Below are 14,909 nucleotides of genomic sequence, written 5' to 3' on the forward strand. Positions count from 1 at the left end.
CTCAACCTGATGATACAGACCGCTGTAAAGGAAGCCATTAATAGCATCTTAATCCCGCAATTAACAGAACTAAAAACTCAAATACAGCATGCGGAGGATACCATGGGTGTATTGGCCAAAGATGTTCTCAAAAGGCTATTCAAAATAACACTGCTAAAGTTGGCTCGCTACAGGCTGCATTGGGGGCTAGCAAGCACCAGGCTAACGGTCTCCACCAACAAGTTAGCGATCTCACCTCTAAACTGACCCAGATGGAAGACCACAGCCTATTGTCTAACCTCAGACTGGTGGGGCTGAAGAAGGGTGAGGAAGGATCCGATCCCGCCAGCTTTATGACTACAAATCTACCTAATGGCGCTTTTCCATTACATGGTACCTGCTCGACTCGCCTCGGCTCTACTCGCCTTTTTTGGTTTTCCATTACAAAAAAAAGTACCTGGTACCTGCTAACAGGTACTTTTTTTAGTACCTCCTCAGTCGAGGTTCCAAGCGAGCTGAGGCGAGCCGAAAAGGTGACGTGAAAGCGAAAAGACGGGGGTGCAGGGGCGGATCTACCGGGGTGGCATAGGGTGGCAAATGCCACCCTAAAAGAAAGCCTTGCCACCCCTGCTGCCACCCCAGTTGGAAGCAACGAATTAAAAGTTACGGCCAATTTGACAATTTACGAGCGCGAATCTCCAATGTCCAACTGCAATCAAAAACTGTTTGCTTCCCCTCTCACCCATCTTCCACTCATCACCTGTGTCTTACCTTAATGCCTTTCCTGTGATAAGACTTCTATCATATTTCTATCTCCTATTAAGTGAGATCTCATCGTATGGTCACTTATTCCTAATATGAGCTGTTTCACATGAAACCTCAAATGCCAGACATTGATTGCATGAGATGAAGTTTGTCTGTCTGAGTTTGTAAATGGCAGCCTGTGCCCTTTTGTAGTGTGTACAGACTATTTCTCATAACGGTGATAACTGATTTAATTCAGTCTGCCAAATGTTGCCACCCCTCAAAAATTCTTGCCCCTCTCTCGCCACCCCATAAATATTTTTCTAGATCCGCCCCTGCGGGGGTGTCCTGAACAAACCCGCTATTTTTAAACAGTTTAGCCAGCTGTGTTTTTTTTTGCTGCCTCCAGCTTCTTCTGAAACTAAATGTGTCTTCTGGCTGTGGCAACAACAACACACCTTCGACGTTCTGTGTGTGTGTCGCGTTAGGTCACGGCAGTTTACTGCGGCGCCGCTTGTTTTACAGTTCTGCGGAGGCTCCAGGCAGAGCTTTCGCCGTAGCCTACGTACACACACACATGCTGGCTCGACGCACCACCAAGTATGAACATCAGGCCACATATTACATAGGCTACGGCGAAAGCTCTGCGTGGAGCCTCCACAGAACTGTAAAACAAGCTCAAGTGGCCTGATGTTTATACTTGTGCGCTGGTGTGTGCGTCGAGCCGGCAAGACGACCAGCCACGCTGAGGCGGTACTAAAATCTGCAATGGAAAACGGACGCACAGTGTATCGAGTCGAGTCGAGGTGAGTAGAGGCGAGTTGAGCAGCTACCATGTAATGGAAAAATGCCATAAGTGGATACCAGCGTTGCAAGGCCGACCTGTCTGCATAGAGCGAGCCCATAGACTTTACAGCGCAGAGAAGGATGCTAACCGTCTTTCCCGACTACAGCAAAGACACCCAAGATTGTCCCAATCTACAAGAAAATGACCTCGCTTGGATTACAGCCGTTTCTGTTACCCATCCCATCTTAAGGTTACTTTCCAGGGGAAAAGCCTCAACTTTGATACCCCATCCGACGCAGAGAACTTTCTTCGCAACACTTTTCAGACGACCTCCAGTCTACAACTCCGTGGAGTTTCACAGCTACAGGAACCAGATGAGATGGAGGCAGCCTCTTCGCAATAGCCTCTAAGCTAGCCTAGTGTCATGTAAGCTTGTACTTATTGGTATATTTTTTTGTTCATTTTATTAATCAGTACTACTTGAGCTGTAAATAACATTCCTTCAGCTTCCTTCCGTTATCTAATGTTAATTTACAGACTGCTCCACGTCTACGAGGGACTCACCAGCTTATTTTTCAGTCTATCTTCTTTTATCGGTTGATTTATGATCTCCCCGACTGCAACGTTATGCGTTTATTTGTATTTCTATACGGGGAGTATCAGTAACGTTATTAAGGGTTGATGGGGACTGCTTTGCATGTCCGCCTAACCGGAATGGTTATGGCGTGTGTGTTATTGCAATCCTTGGGCTCTACGAGAGTCTTGCGGTTTGCGTGTGTGTACATAGTTGTGTTGTGTAATTCACGATTTGTTTCTGATACAGTGTGATGAGATGCTCTTACTGCGTGCATTCCCCTTAATTTGTTTTTATTTCTTTTGTCTTTTTTTCTCCTACTCTGTATTTCAAGTGTTATGCTAATTAGATGGCCAACTTGAATATTATCAGCTTGTTAGTTTAAACTCGCCCATTAAGCGCACTCGCTGCCTAGAATTTCTCCGACGTAAAAAAGGGAATACCGAAGTATATCCCTTGAAAAAGCAGAGTTTATATTGCATAGAACAAAACAAAGATACTACTAAGCAGGCTACTAGCCCTCAGACTTTAACAATGTGAATCAAAAGCACTAATCAATGCATTTCATACAACAGAGGGCCAAGTTGTAACACAACCTGATACTATTAATGACGTGTTTAAAGTTTTTTACTGTAACCTCTATGGGTGTGGGAAAGGGAATTGAAAACACTGGGCCCAGTTCCATTACGTGAAAATATATGGGAAAACCTGAGTGCTTCAAAAAATCATGCGCATCAACACATACACAAGCTGATACATTGGGAATATGCTACCCCATTGAAATACTTCAAAATAAATTAGTCCCAAATCCTATTTGCACTCACTGCCCAGATCAGGCACTTGGCCCAACAATGCACGTTTTGGGAGTGCTCCCCAATCAGACGCTTCTGGACTGATGTATTTTCTATAGTGTCATCACTACTGGATGTCTGCCTTCTTAACGATGATTCACAGCTATCCCTCACTCTCAACCAACGTAGACTACTCCTGGCAGGGCTTACGGCAGCAAAAAAGACCATCTTAAGGCTTTGGTTCCAGCCTAATCTACCCTTGACACAATACTGGCTAACTGCCTACCAGTATATTACTTCTCTTGAGTGAACAACTGCACACCTCAACAAGGCCAAACAACCATCCAGGCATGGTCGCAGATTACACTGTCCATCCAAGACCACCTCAGGAAACAGAAAATTGTTTCTTTTTGTTTCTTTTATATTTCTTTTATTATTATATTTTTTTTTCCTGGGGAATGCTTTATACTTACTAGCTAATATTGACATTGTAACTGCTATCTTTCATCTCCTTCACCATCTCACTCTTGTCTCTCATGAGCTATGTATTGAGTGTCGTACTGTAGTTTGTGCTGTGTATGTTCAAAGTAAATGTGACTGTAAATGTAACATTTCAATCTTTTCTAATAAAAAATTGTTGATCACAAAAGATACTTTCAAGAAGGGTTCAACCTAAACAAGTCTCTTTATCATTTATAATTTGTCTGGCTGAATTTTTGGATAACTGTGTATAAAATGATGCACAGGACATGTGGAATATTTCTATTTGGTCTAGTGCTGCAACCATAAAAAAAACATTACATCTCTTTTTTGTGAATGCCCATTTTTCAGCTTTAAATGAGATCTGAGATATAAAAAGAAGTAAAAAAATTAAAGAAGAAATAAAAACATGCCTTTCTGCTTATTTATACCTTGAGATTACTAAATTAGGCTGTTTTTTTAATGTTGCAATCTCAAACGAAATGCATGTTTTGTCAGTTGATTAATTAATCAACTGACAAAACATGCATTTCGTTTAACCTTTTTATTATATATCATTGACTGCTAAAATGTGTAATCTGCTCCTGCCTGAGGACAGACAGCCAGAAACAAAGCTCACATCTTACACAAACTACTGTCTCTTCTAAGTAATAACTACCACTTCCAGTTCATCAGAATTTTTCAACATGTCTTTGGTGAGAAGTATGCCATATTAGGATGAAAGTTAGTTGGCTTTTCCACCTATATAAGTTGGAACACTTGTGTTTCCCCGGGTTCTTTCTGAGTCTGCTGCTGCTGTCCTATAACCATGATGCTCCAGGCGGCTGTGCTCAGTGTCCTCGTCTTCTCTGTCTACAGTTTTACTATACAGGTAAACCTCATCAGACACTTTACATGCATATGGACAGACAGACACTTAGTTTCTCAATAATGAGATAAATACAACAATTTTATGACTCATTTTGAAATGAAATGTAATACATTCAGAAATTTTACAGTGCATAATTCATTTTTTCTTCAATAATAATGTATACAGTGTTTAGCAGTATATTCACTGACTACTCAACGTACAGTATATAGGATCTTTTTTTATTTAATTGTGGGGAAAATGATATGGAAACTGTTTGTAAATAAATACTGTATATAATTAGGAAATTGTACGGAAGCCTTGAAAGGCAAGGTGGAAAAAAATTGCGGGCAATGTTGGCCATGATCTCCTACATAGGAGATACAATTTAAGATAATATCTCCTACAGAGGAGGGAGCTAAACTTAGGTTTTGGCCAACATTGCCTGCTATTTTATTTCACCTTCAGGGCTTCTGTAAACTTGCAAAAAGCAAAATGTGATTTTGTCTTTCTTTTTATACTTTGTAGTGCATTACATTCTAATGCAGTGGAAATTATAAATATATAGAGAGAGAAAGAAATAATCACATTTTGCTTTTGCAATTTTACGGAAGCCCTGAAAGGCAAGGTGAAAATAAAAAAACATGGGAATGTTGGCCAAAACCTAATTTTATCTCTCCTACATGGGAACTATCTCAAACTTTGTAGATACTAGAAACTTTAAGATAATACATCATACGTATAAGATTACATCTCATACGTAAGAGATAACATCTCGAATGTAGGAGATTGTCCAACATTGCCTGCAATTTATTTTTCACCTTGCCTTTCAGGGCTTCTGTAAACTTGCAAAAAGCAAAATGTGATTATTTCTTTCTTTAGTAATGGCGTTCAACCAATCTGGAAGAATCTCGTTTAGACTGGCAAGACTTGGAAGGCCCTCAGAAATGCCAGAGCAGCCTATTCCTCATCATTAATAGAAGAAAATAAGAACAACCCAAGGTTTCTTTTCAGCACTGTAGCCAGGCTGACAGAGATGATAAAATTATAACAGAAATAAAATTCATCACCTCCTGCCCTCAACTTCTAACGGTTTATCATTAAATGCAGGAACGCCAGACACAGCTTTAAGACCTGACATATATTTAGACTGCTTTTCTTCTATTGACCTTCACCAATTAACACAAAAGATTTAATCAGCTAATCCATCTACCTGTCTCTTAGATCCTATCCCAACTAGGCTACTTAAAGAAGCTTTACCCTTGGTTAACACTTTGTTACTAGATATGATCAATAAGTCTCTATTAACAGGTTATGTACCACAGTCATTTAAAGTAGCTGTGGTAAAACCTCTTCTTAAAAAACCGACTCTCGATCCTGAGGTCCAACTATAGACCGATATCTTATCTCCCCTTTCTCTCCAAGATCCTTGACAAGGTAGACACTAATCAGTTATGTGACTTTCTACATACCAATAGTTTATTTGAGGATTTTCAGTCAGGATTTAGAGTGCACCATAGCACAGAGACGGCACTGGTGAAAATTACAAATGTCCTTCTAACTGCTTCAGACAAAGGACTTCCGTAATTGTCTTATTAGATCTTAGTGCTGCATTCGACACTATTGACCATAGCATCATGTTACAGAGACTGGAACATGTAATTGCCATTAAAGGAACCACACTAAGCTGGTTTGAGTCCTATCTATCAGATCGATCACAGTTGGTTCATGTTAATGATTAATCCTCCAGACACTCTAAAGTTATCCATGCTGTTCCTCAAGACTTGGTGCTTGGACCAATTCTATTCACCTTATATATGCTTCCTCTAGGCAATATTATTAGGAAACACTCACTTAATTTTCACTGTTATGCGGATGATACCCAAGTATACCTTTCAATCAATCCAGATGAAACTAGTCAGTTAGTTAAACTTCAAGCATGCATTAAGGACATAAAATCGTCATCCATCGAAATCGATGGATGACCTACAATTTCCTGTTGTTTAACTCAGAAAAAACTGAAGTTATTGTGCTAGTAGATAGATAAATAGATAGATACTTTATTCATCCTGAGGGAAATTTTTGTCTCTCTAGTCATAGTTCCATTATCTTTATTGTTACTATACCTGCCACTGTTCATCATTCCAACTGCTATAATTATTATGAATCATATTTCTCTATATCTTTATTAGTGTCTGTGTCCAAACTGGCAGTGACATATGCCGCCCACAAGTTTTCACGAGTTTTCTGTCTAAAAGGAAGTTTTTCCTCACCACTGTTGCACCAAATACTCGTGGGAAATTGTTGGGTCTTAGTTAATTAGAGAGTGTGGACTAGACCTACTCTATCTGTAAAGTGTCTTGAGATACAGTAACTCTTGTTATGATTTGATACTATAAATAAAATTGTATTGAAATTCTTTCTTTTTATACTTTGTAGTTCGTGAATTGAGTGCAGAATTGCAATAAATATGCTTTCTCTGCCTTAAAAGAAGTCCATATGATTAAAAAATGGATTTTAAAGTTTTCACCATGCTTTCTATTATCTCCCTACATGCTATCTCTACAGAACCAACCACAGTAGTCTCAAATCAAAGTCAATTCACTAATGGAACTAAGATCTATCTGAACTTAGAAGCCAAATTTCACATCTAGATCCATTTAATTGTATTTAACCAATGTTTACTTTGTATCTTATTACAGGCTCCTTTTGCAAAGTGTAAGAAGAACTCTGGTAAGACTTGGCTACTTTTCAGACATTAAAATTCTGTAAAAATATAGCCGTGCATCGTGTAACTAATACATGACCAAATTGTTTGTACTCCACAGGCAACACCACTGAAAATGACGATTTCAGTGTGTCCACACTGTTGGAGAAAGCCAATGTTAATCTTGGTATGTTCGTTTCCACTGCAACTGCTTTATTCGGTGACATTATCCCTCCAGCGGCAAATGTACAATAATAATAATCTTACCCTAAATATATAAATAATAAATAATGCTGGTGTTACAGTACATACCTGAAAGTATACAGCAGAGATACTGCATTGTGGAAGAAGAGCTTATATCAGAATCAGATTTGACCGTTTTTTAACACAGCAGTTAAATCAAGAAAATGAAATGCAGTACAAAAAAAGAGATGAAAACATTTACTTGATCTTGTCATGTCATTTTGCAGGAAAGAACGTTGATGACCCTCTGGTGTTATTTGGAGACATAGCAGTGCCAACAGATCTACAGAACGCTGATCCCTGCACAGCACGAGGCTGCCTGTGGCGTAAAGCCACCGACGGCAACGTCTACATACCCTACCGCATCTCCAACGAGTACTGTGAGTACTGAAGGCTTGGCTTTTACTATGCATCTATATTAATATTCAGCAGTAAATAATAGCCCAGCAGTAGCAGTATAGTAGAAGTAGTAGCAGTAAAGGTAATAGTAGTAGCAATAGCAGTTCAGTTATTCAGTCAGTCAAAATTCTCTGATTCCAGCTTCCTAAATGTGAATATTTTCTAGTTTCTTCACTCCTCTGTGACAGTAAACTGAATATATTTGAGTTGTGGACAAAATGAGACATTGGAGGACATCATCTTGGGCTTTGGGAAACACTGATTGACATTTTTTTTCTGACATTTTATAGACCAAACAACTAACCATACGACGATATGGGTCCTTTGTTCTGACCCTCTAATACTGTGGGTCCACAGGAGCGTTTTCCGTGAACATAGTACCTTAAACAGAAAATGTTGGTCACGGTTTTGAACACGTCTTTAACGTTCTGAAACGGTCACAGTTTGGTTAGGTTTAGGCCCAAAAAGTAATTATTAAAACATGGTGGCTTGGGTTAAAATCATACGTTCAAAGTCACTTCCGTAAAAGTTAAAGTAAAAAAAAACCCTCACCTTCTACTTTTCAACGGGGACTCAAACCCTGCTTTCCTGGTTGAAAGTCCTCGGGTTTCTTTGACCCTTCCACCACCCCAACATGCCTCAAACTACCTCCTTTTTTATTAATATTTTATTGACGCTTAAAGACACAAATACACAAAACATCATACACTGTCATGGTATGACAATACAGTTTTCCATACAAAAACAAGACACATACAAAAAACAGAACACATACAAAACAAAACAAAGAGGAAAACTGTTCAGGATTTCCAGACTGTGTAGAGGAGACACAGAAGCCGATTTTTTTTTCACTTTTGGTTATTTTTAATTATATGAAGTGATTTAAGGAGCAAATCTATTTCTAACTTAAATACCTGGCTGTCCATTTTGCCATTTCTGTTTATGAATACAAAACTTAACAAACAAAAAAGTTCACTACATATTTCAAAGTGTTATTATCGGGATTATCATAATAAAAAAGAAAATCTTTGACGCTAAGAGAGTAAGGTGGATCAAAAAGGTGACTATTGAAGTCACTGAGAAATGTTTTAGTTTTCTCACATTAAAAAAACAGGTGTGATAGTGTTTCATCCATATCACCACAGAAGGAACAAGCACTACTTATGTCTGCATATTTGGCTACAGTAACATTCACGGGGTATATTTTATGAAGAATTTTGAAAGTTCCAGTTCAAGTTCATTTCCAGTTAATATCAGAAATTCAAGATTAAAGATCCCCAGTAGAATTTCCCTCTTTTTCTAAATTGAAAGATCTGACGAATATGTTTATTATCACATTTTTTGTCTACCACATCAATCCCATTCAAAATTAACTTATGTTGTGTTACATTGTCCAAAACAAAAGACAGGTGACTTTTCATGAGATGGATTAAAACCCCTTAGGGATAGCTTTAACTCAACCTACCTCCTTGTGTAAAGCTTTGCTCACATCATAACTACTGCGGCCACTAGAGGGCTCATTGCTATAAACATAAATATAAGCCTTAATTGCTGCTTGAACAAACAACCTTTGGGAGCATTTTTAGGGGCAGGACAGTCTCAGCAGTAGTAGTTATAGTACCAGAATAGTAATAGGAGTTGTAATAAAAGTAGTAGTATAGTAGTCTACTTCTAAAAGTGGTAAAAGTCCCCTTTTAATGTTATGGCAGAGTGAATAAGAAGACGACATTATAAAAACTCACCAAACTGTTAATTAATGTGTTTTTTTTTTTTTTTTTACGTCAAGCCACTAGAGAGAGAGAAACCATCATCCAAGGCCTGCGGTCATTTGCTCAGTGCACTTGCATCCGCTTCACCCCCTTGGCTAATGGACAAGAGGACTTTGTAGACATCCAGTCTCTCGGAGGGTATGGACCACACAATGCACATATCACATATGCCTGCATGAATACACAGTCAGTTAAAAGTTTGGTTTACTTCTATCTTTCAGGTGTTTTTCATATGTTGGGCGTCGTGGTAATGGCCAGGTAGTGTCTTTAAAACGCCAGGGCTGTGTTTATGAGCATATCATCCAACACGAGCTGCTCCACGCCCTGGGCTTCAACCATGAACAGAGTCGGTCAGACAGGGACCAGCATGTTCGCATCCAGCTGCAGAACGTCGAGCCTGGTGGGTCGAGTTACAGACTTTCTTATCTATAGATGGAGCTTTAGTAATGCTTTTACAAAATATACAACAACCAACAATGGGGTCTTACAATTAATACAATTGGCCTTTATGATGTTTAAGCTCTGAACTTTTAAGTGAAAAATGTTACGTACAAATAAACAAATTAAAATATGACTTCATCATATCATCGTAGCTGGAATACAGTAGCTAGGAATCTGAATTATGCGACGCATTCTCACGAACAGATTCATATGCTATCGTACGAAAACATATGCAAATTAGCTAATGCTGACCTGTCACGGGTTGACCAGTCGCATGACAGTCAAGTTTAGCAGTCTTTAAAGTTAAATTTAGCTGAGAAAAGCTTACTGTGAGCTACCGTGAGGTGCCGGTCCTTTCAGGAGCTTTTGCAGTTAGGTTTAGCCGACAAAATTCATCATGCGGCGATTTAGATTTAGGCACCAATATGACTAGAAAAGATTGTGGTTTGGATACTGGTCGCCTTAAGTACAAGGCCCCTTTAAGTACATGAACACCCATTTCAAGGGTGAAAGTCTTGTGTTTTCCCCTTAACTTCTTCAAGGACCTAAACTCCGCTCCCCTTCTTAAAAGCCCTGCGCTTTGTAACCCACCCGTCCTCCAACGACCTCCTCCCTATGCGGACCACATCAATCTTACACAGCAGCCGTCAATGTGGTTCATACAGTAACAAATGCGTGGAATACATACAAATTACAGTGCTTTACGTTTCGTAGCTGTCTACAAATTGGTTTGTGAGAACAGCTTAAAATATATGCTTATGAAGACCTCTAGAACAAGCAACCATGTGTACAGAAATAATTACATGTAGTTTCCTGCAGATATACTGTAACTATTCACACATTTCACTTACTGCACTTTTCAGCCATTTTGACTGGCAAGCTGTAATAAAAACATTTATTGTGCTCGCCTGCAGGAATGGAGCACAATTTCGATAAGGTCGAAACAAGGAACCTTGGCACTCCCTATGACTACGGCTCTGTCATGCACTACACAAGGTAGCATTCGCTCACTGAACCTAATTATAATATACAACAACAATGTAATTATGCAACTATGAAATCATGTTATACTGTATTTACATATATTAGGCTACAAAGCTCAGTTTGTTCTGTAAAGTTAAAAAAACTCACAGTTTACTTTTATTTTCAAATTGGTCTCCTGGGTGGAAGTCCTGTTTGTTTGACCCACCACCCCAACTTACCTCCTTATTTTGAAGTTTGGAGCTGTTATACTGCGTCCTCTTAATTCCAGTTTTGCTCCCTTCATAACTACTACAACCACTAGAGAGCGATGCCACTATACACCTATAAATATGAGTAGTAATTGCTGCTTGAAAAAAAGCAAACTGGGCGGGGGAGGACAGCCTCAAACACTGTCCATGAAAACATAGGGGGGGGATTATGTACCAAAAGGACTATCACTATCACTTGATTTTTCGAGAACTCAGACTGTCATATTGCAATATTAGCTTTAGATTAAAGCTTTAATGCGTAACTTTTTGATATTAATGAATGTCTGTTACATTCAAGCCATTGCCAAATGAGTTGCTACAAAGCTAATTAAGACTATCAGCTCCACACAACTCTCTCTGTATGTCTCAGTATGGCTATGTTCAGAAGATTGTGGCGTCCTGTGACTTACCCATGCAGAAACTTGACTGAAGATAATTACCTAAAGTTTTTTTAATCCTCCGTGTCCTCCTTGGCTACTAGCAACTGCGTGGGGGTGGGGGGGGTGCGCGATCAGGTAGGCTTGTATGATGTGGATGTGCTAGTCAACAGTGTTGTTGTCATTACTTAAAATTCCTCATGGGGGCGGCAGAAACTACGCATTATAGCTTTACTTTTATTTTTAGAATGCCTTTTTCACAAAGGATAGGATTTTGTCCCTAAATCACTTACACTCTCTTCATGCCCAGTATGGATCCATACATCAGGTTTTCGTGGTTATTCAACAGTACAGGTGTACAGTTTAAACCTCTCATCACTACTGTGTATTTGCACCATAGGTATGCCTTCTCTCGCAATTGTCAGCCAACCATCGTTCCCATCCCCGACAACAATGTAGCCATTGGCAGAGCCACCCAGATGAGTCCTACTGACATCCTTCGGGTGAACCGCCTGTATAACTGCAGTACGTACCTTTTTACCCATATAGCCTACCATCTCCCTAACTAAATAACTTCCTACTTGTTTCTGTATCTGCAGTGTATTTTCTCTGAGTTACATACATTCTCACTGCATTCTCACCTGTCTTCTTCCTGGCTTTTCACCTACCAACTGTACTCTCTCATGCAGTCTTTCTACTGATAAAATTGACAGACTAGGTCAGACTGAACAGATACCTAGGAAGATCAAAACATACTTATGTTCATGTGCATTGTAGCAGTACTATATAGGAATCAAGCAGCTTTTACAGATTTTGCTTTCTTTCTGAATTCAGAACGTTACCTGAAACCTGTGCAAAAAAGCTACTTCCTCTAGAAATGAAGGTAAGTTGTGGGTTCTGAACATGCTACACGCTATCCTCAATGTGATCTAACTTAAGTATAATAATACAGATGGAAGTTTCCCTCTTTTTATGTGTTTAGTAGCTTTTATTTATTGATTCATCATACATTTTGTTGTTTTTCTGGCATTTTGCCATTATAGGTCAGATAAAGACAGGAAACATGAATGTAAGAACCTAAAGGAACCTAGGACCTAAAGGAAAGGAGAGGGGAAAAGAAACAGGGAGGGAGGGGCACAGAATATGAGATCGAATGACAAGAGAGGGTTAGGTGGGTATTCATAGAATACTGGAAGAGGCGTGTTTGAGGTGCAGCCCTGCTCCTGAAATTATGCTAGGTAGCTTCAATTATGTGCATCCATGTTTCCTGTTAGTCTGGATCGACGACAATTCATTTCCAGGATAATCGCCGGAACATCTGGTGGTGCCGGATGTTCTGGCGATGCATGTTGCCGCTGTCAAACTCCGTTCTCTCCAAGAAACAACAAAAAACTTGGAGCTAGCAAGCTACACGCTGAAAAAAAAAGAACATTTGGATTGTGCAATAAGGCAGGCCTGCTTGATTCTTTTGGGAAATTATTGTAGAGATTGACAAAGAATATGTTTACTGCATTTACTCAAGAGCAAATTACGTTTAACCATGTATCCAGCTAATTTATATAGCTCACGTCACTGTGTTGTGTAAACAGTTCATTCATTCATTCATTCAACACTAATATTGTACGTGGCGTTTTCTTTTGCGGGGGTGCAAATGTTTCAACAAAACGAGTTCCTTCCTGAGACTATTTTGCAGAGCTACTGTCTTTGCGACCGGAGCTTAGCGCCGCCCAAGACGATGGTGGATTGGTTTAAAGAAATACAAACAACCCAGAGCGTCTTTTTCTCTTAGCCAGAAATGCATGTGTGGAGGGGCCAGACCTTACTCTGCAGTGCTTTGGAGATTAGCGCATTATGAAATTGCTTCCTTAAGTTAGTAAGAGTTTGTTTGCAAAACCCTACAGTGGAAGGCATAGAAATTACTCAAAACAATTGTAGGAAAAGAAAAGAAAAAAGAAAAGGGCTTAAGATTGTCGTCTTAACCACAAGACCATCAAGACAGAATTCAGTTTTTTTAACTCACATAACTTCAAGTGTTTTACGGTATGTGCATGCCCATTAGTTTATGTGTTTGTGTGTTTGCACATGTACACATATTCATTCAATATTTTTGAACAAATTCCCTCTTTTTTTACAGGAAATCCAGAGCAAATGAGGCAAACTGATGCAATGTTGCACATGCAACACCAGAAATGCATCTTGTGCTTAACGAATGCGCTTTTATTCAGAATTTGTTCAAATTAGCTTGCATGCTGTCCTAATGAGAAATGAGGTGTCCAATGACATCATCACAAATTTACACTTACACAAATAACTGCTTGTGAGCTTGATTATATACTGATAAATAAACCATGCTTATTCACATCATAACCTCAGCCTGTGTCTGTTTCTTTTATTGTGACCTGAGAAGATACCAAAACAGCTAACAAGTTTTTATTTTTTAGAGTTTTTGTTTTAGTTTTTCACATTATTCACATATAATACACAAATACAGAACAATAAATTCCAACAAGAAAGTTCAGGTACAGCTATCACTCAGAGGAAAGATACAGTGGTTGAACCAAAATACAGACAGCTGAGTGTTCACACACTGAAACAAAGTGCACACTTCTCCACTGCATTCTGCTGCAGACAATTGAACTCACCTCGGATCCGCTGTGTGGACTTGTGCAGCTGAGGTTTCACTCCAGGTTTTCATACATGTTCAGCTGGGTCACTGAGCCCAAATATGGATTATCTGGGTACTGGAGAAAGCCCAAGAATCAGCTAAACTCACAGGCTTATCAGTCACATATGGTTCAGACACATACATGTGAATATGTTAACAACCAGGGTTGTTGGAATGTATTCTGAAAGTCGAATATAATTCGAATAGTAAAATAATCAATATTCAAATGCTGAAATTACTATTCAAATGTCTATTTCTTAATAAATGTGTTGGCTAACTTTAGCGAATCTCGCTCTTCTCGTGTAAAAACGAAATGCTTTTGTCGTGTCACGTCTGATGAACAATAAAGTTAGCAGGAGTGGGCAACACAAGGCATTGTGTGATCTCAGGGCACAGAGCTAACGTTACAGTAGAAACCGAGTAACATTAGCAAAGGGGGAATGAGTGAGAGGCTGGGGCTGGGAATAGAAAGAAGGATGGGAAATACTGTTTTAACATGAATTTAAAATTGACTTCCAAGGAAGAAGGGATGGGGGTAGTGTAAGAGATAAGGGTAGAGGGATAGGATGAATCAAAATATTTGTCTATGTTATCATTAAAGGAGCAATATGTAATATCTTTAATCAAATCAATTTCCAAGTACAGTCAACCGCAGCATAATCTGCAGTGACAAGCTCCACCTGGGACAGATGAGGAGAGACCAACCCCTGCTGAGTGACGTAAAAAGGGTCACTAACTGTGCCCTCCATTTAAATGTTTGGCGGGAATGTCGCCCCCGACAGTCAGATTGTATTACTTGACAAAGCAGCAAATACAAGCGATTTCATCAGTGGGTCATATGCTGAATCACCATTGTTTTAACTTACTCTTTGAT

General features: G+C 39.2%; 1 protein-coding gene across 1 annotated transcript; it reads left to right on the plus strand.

Annotated features, from left to right (window-relative positions):
* The first annotated feature begins 4,097 nt into the window (after positions 1-4,097).
* Positions 4,098-13,742, plus strand: LOC116045231 (high choriolytic enzyme 1-like). The gene is made up of 10 exons (XM_035999193.1): positions 4,098-4,226; positions 6,905-6,920; positions 7,031-7,096; positions 7,380-7,532; positions 9,338-9,458; positions 9,542-9,720; positions 10,676-10,757; positions 11,771-11,895; positions 12,205-12,253; positions 13,505-13,742. Exons 1-9 carry the CDS (start codon positions 4,164-4,166, stop codon positions 12,243-12,245), a joined length of 846 nt encoding a protein of 281 aa, XP_035855086.1. The 5' UTR covers positions 4,098-4,163; the 3' UTR covers positions 12,246-12,253; positions 13,505-13,742.
* The last annotated feature ends 1,167 nt before the right edge of the window (positions 13,743-14,909 follow it).

Source organism: Sander lucioperca, chromosome 3 (genome assembly GCF_008315115.2).
Source record: "Sander lucioperca isolate FBNREF2018 chromosome 3, SLUC_FBN_1.2, whole genome shotgun sequence".
In the NCBI taxonomy this organism is placed as follows: domain Eukaryota; kingdom Metazoa; phylum Chordata; class Actinopteri; order Perciformes; family Percidae; genus Sander; species Sander lucioperca.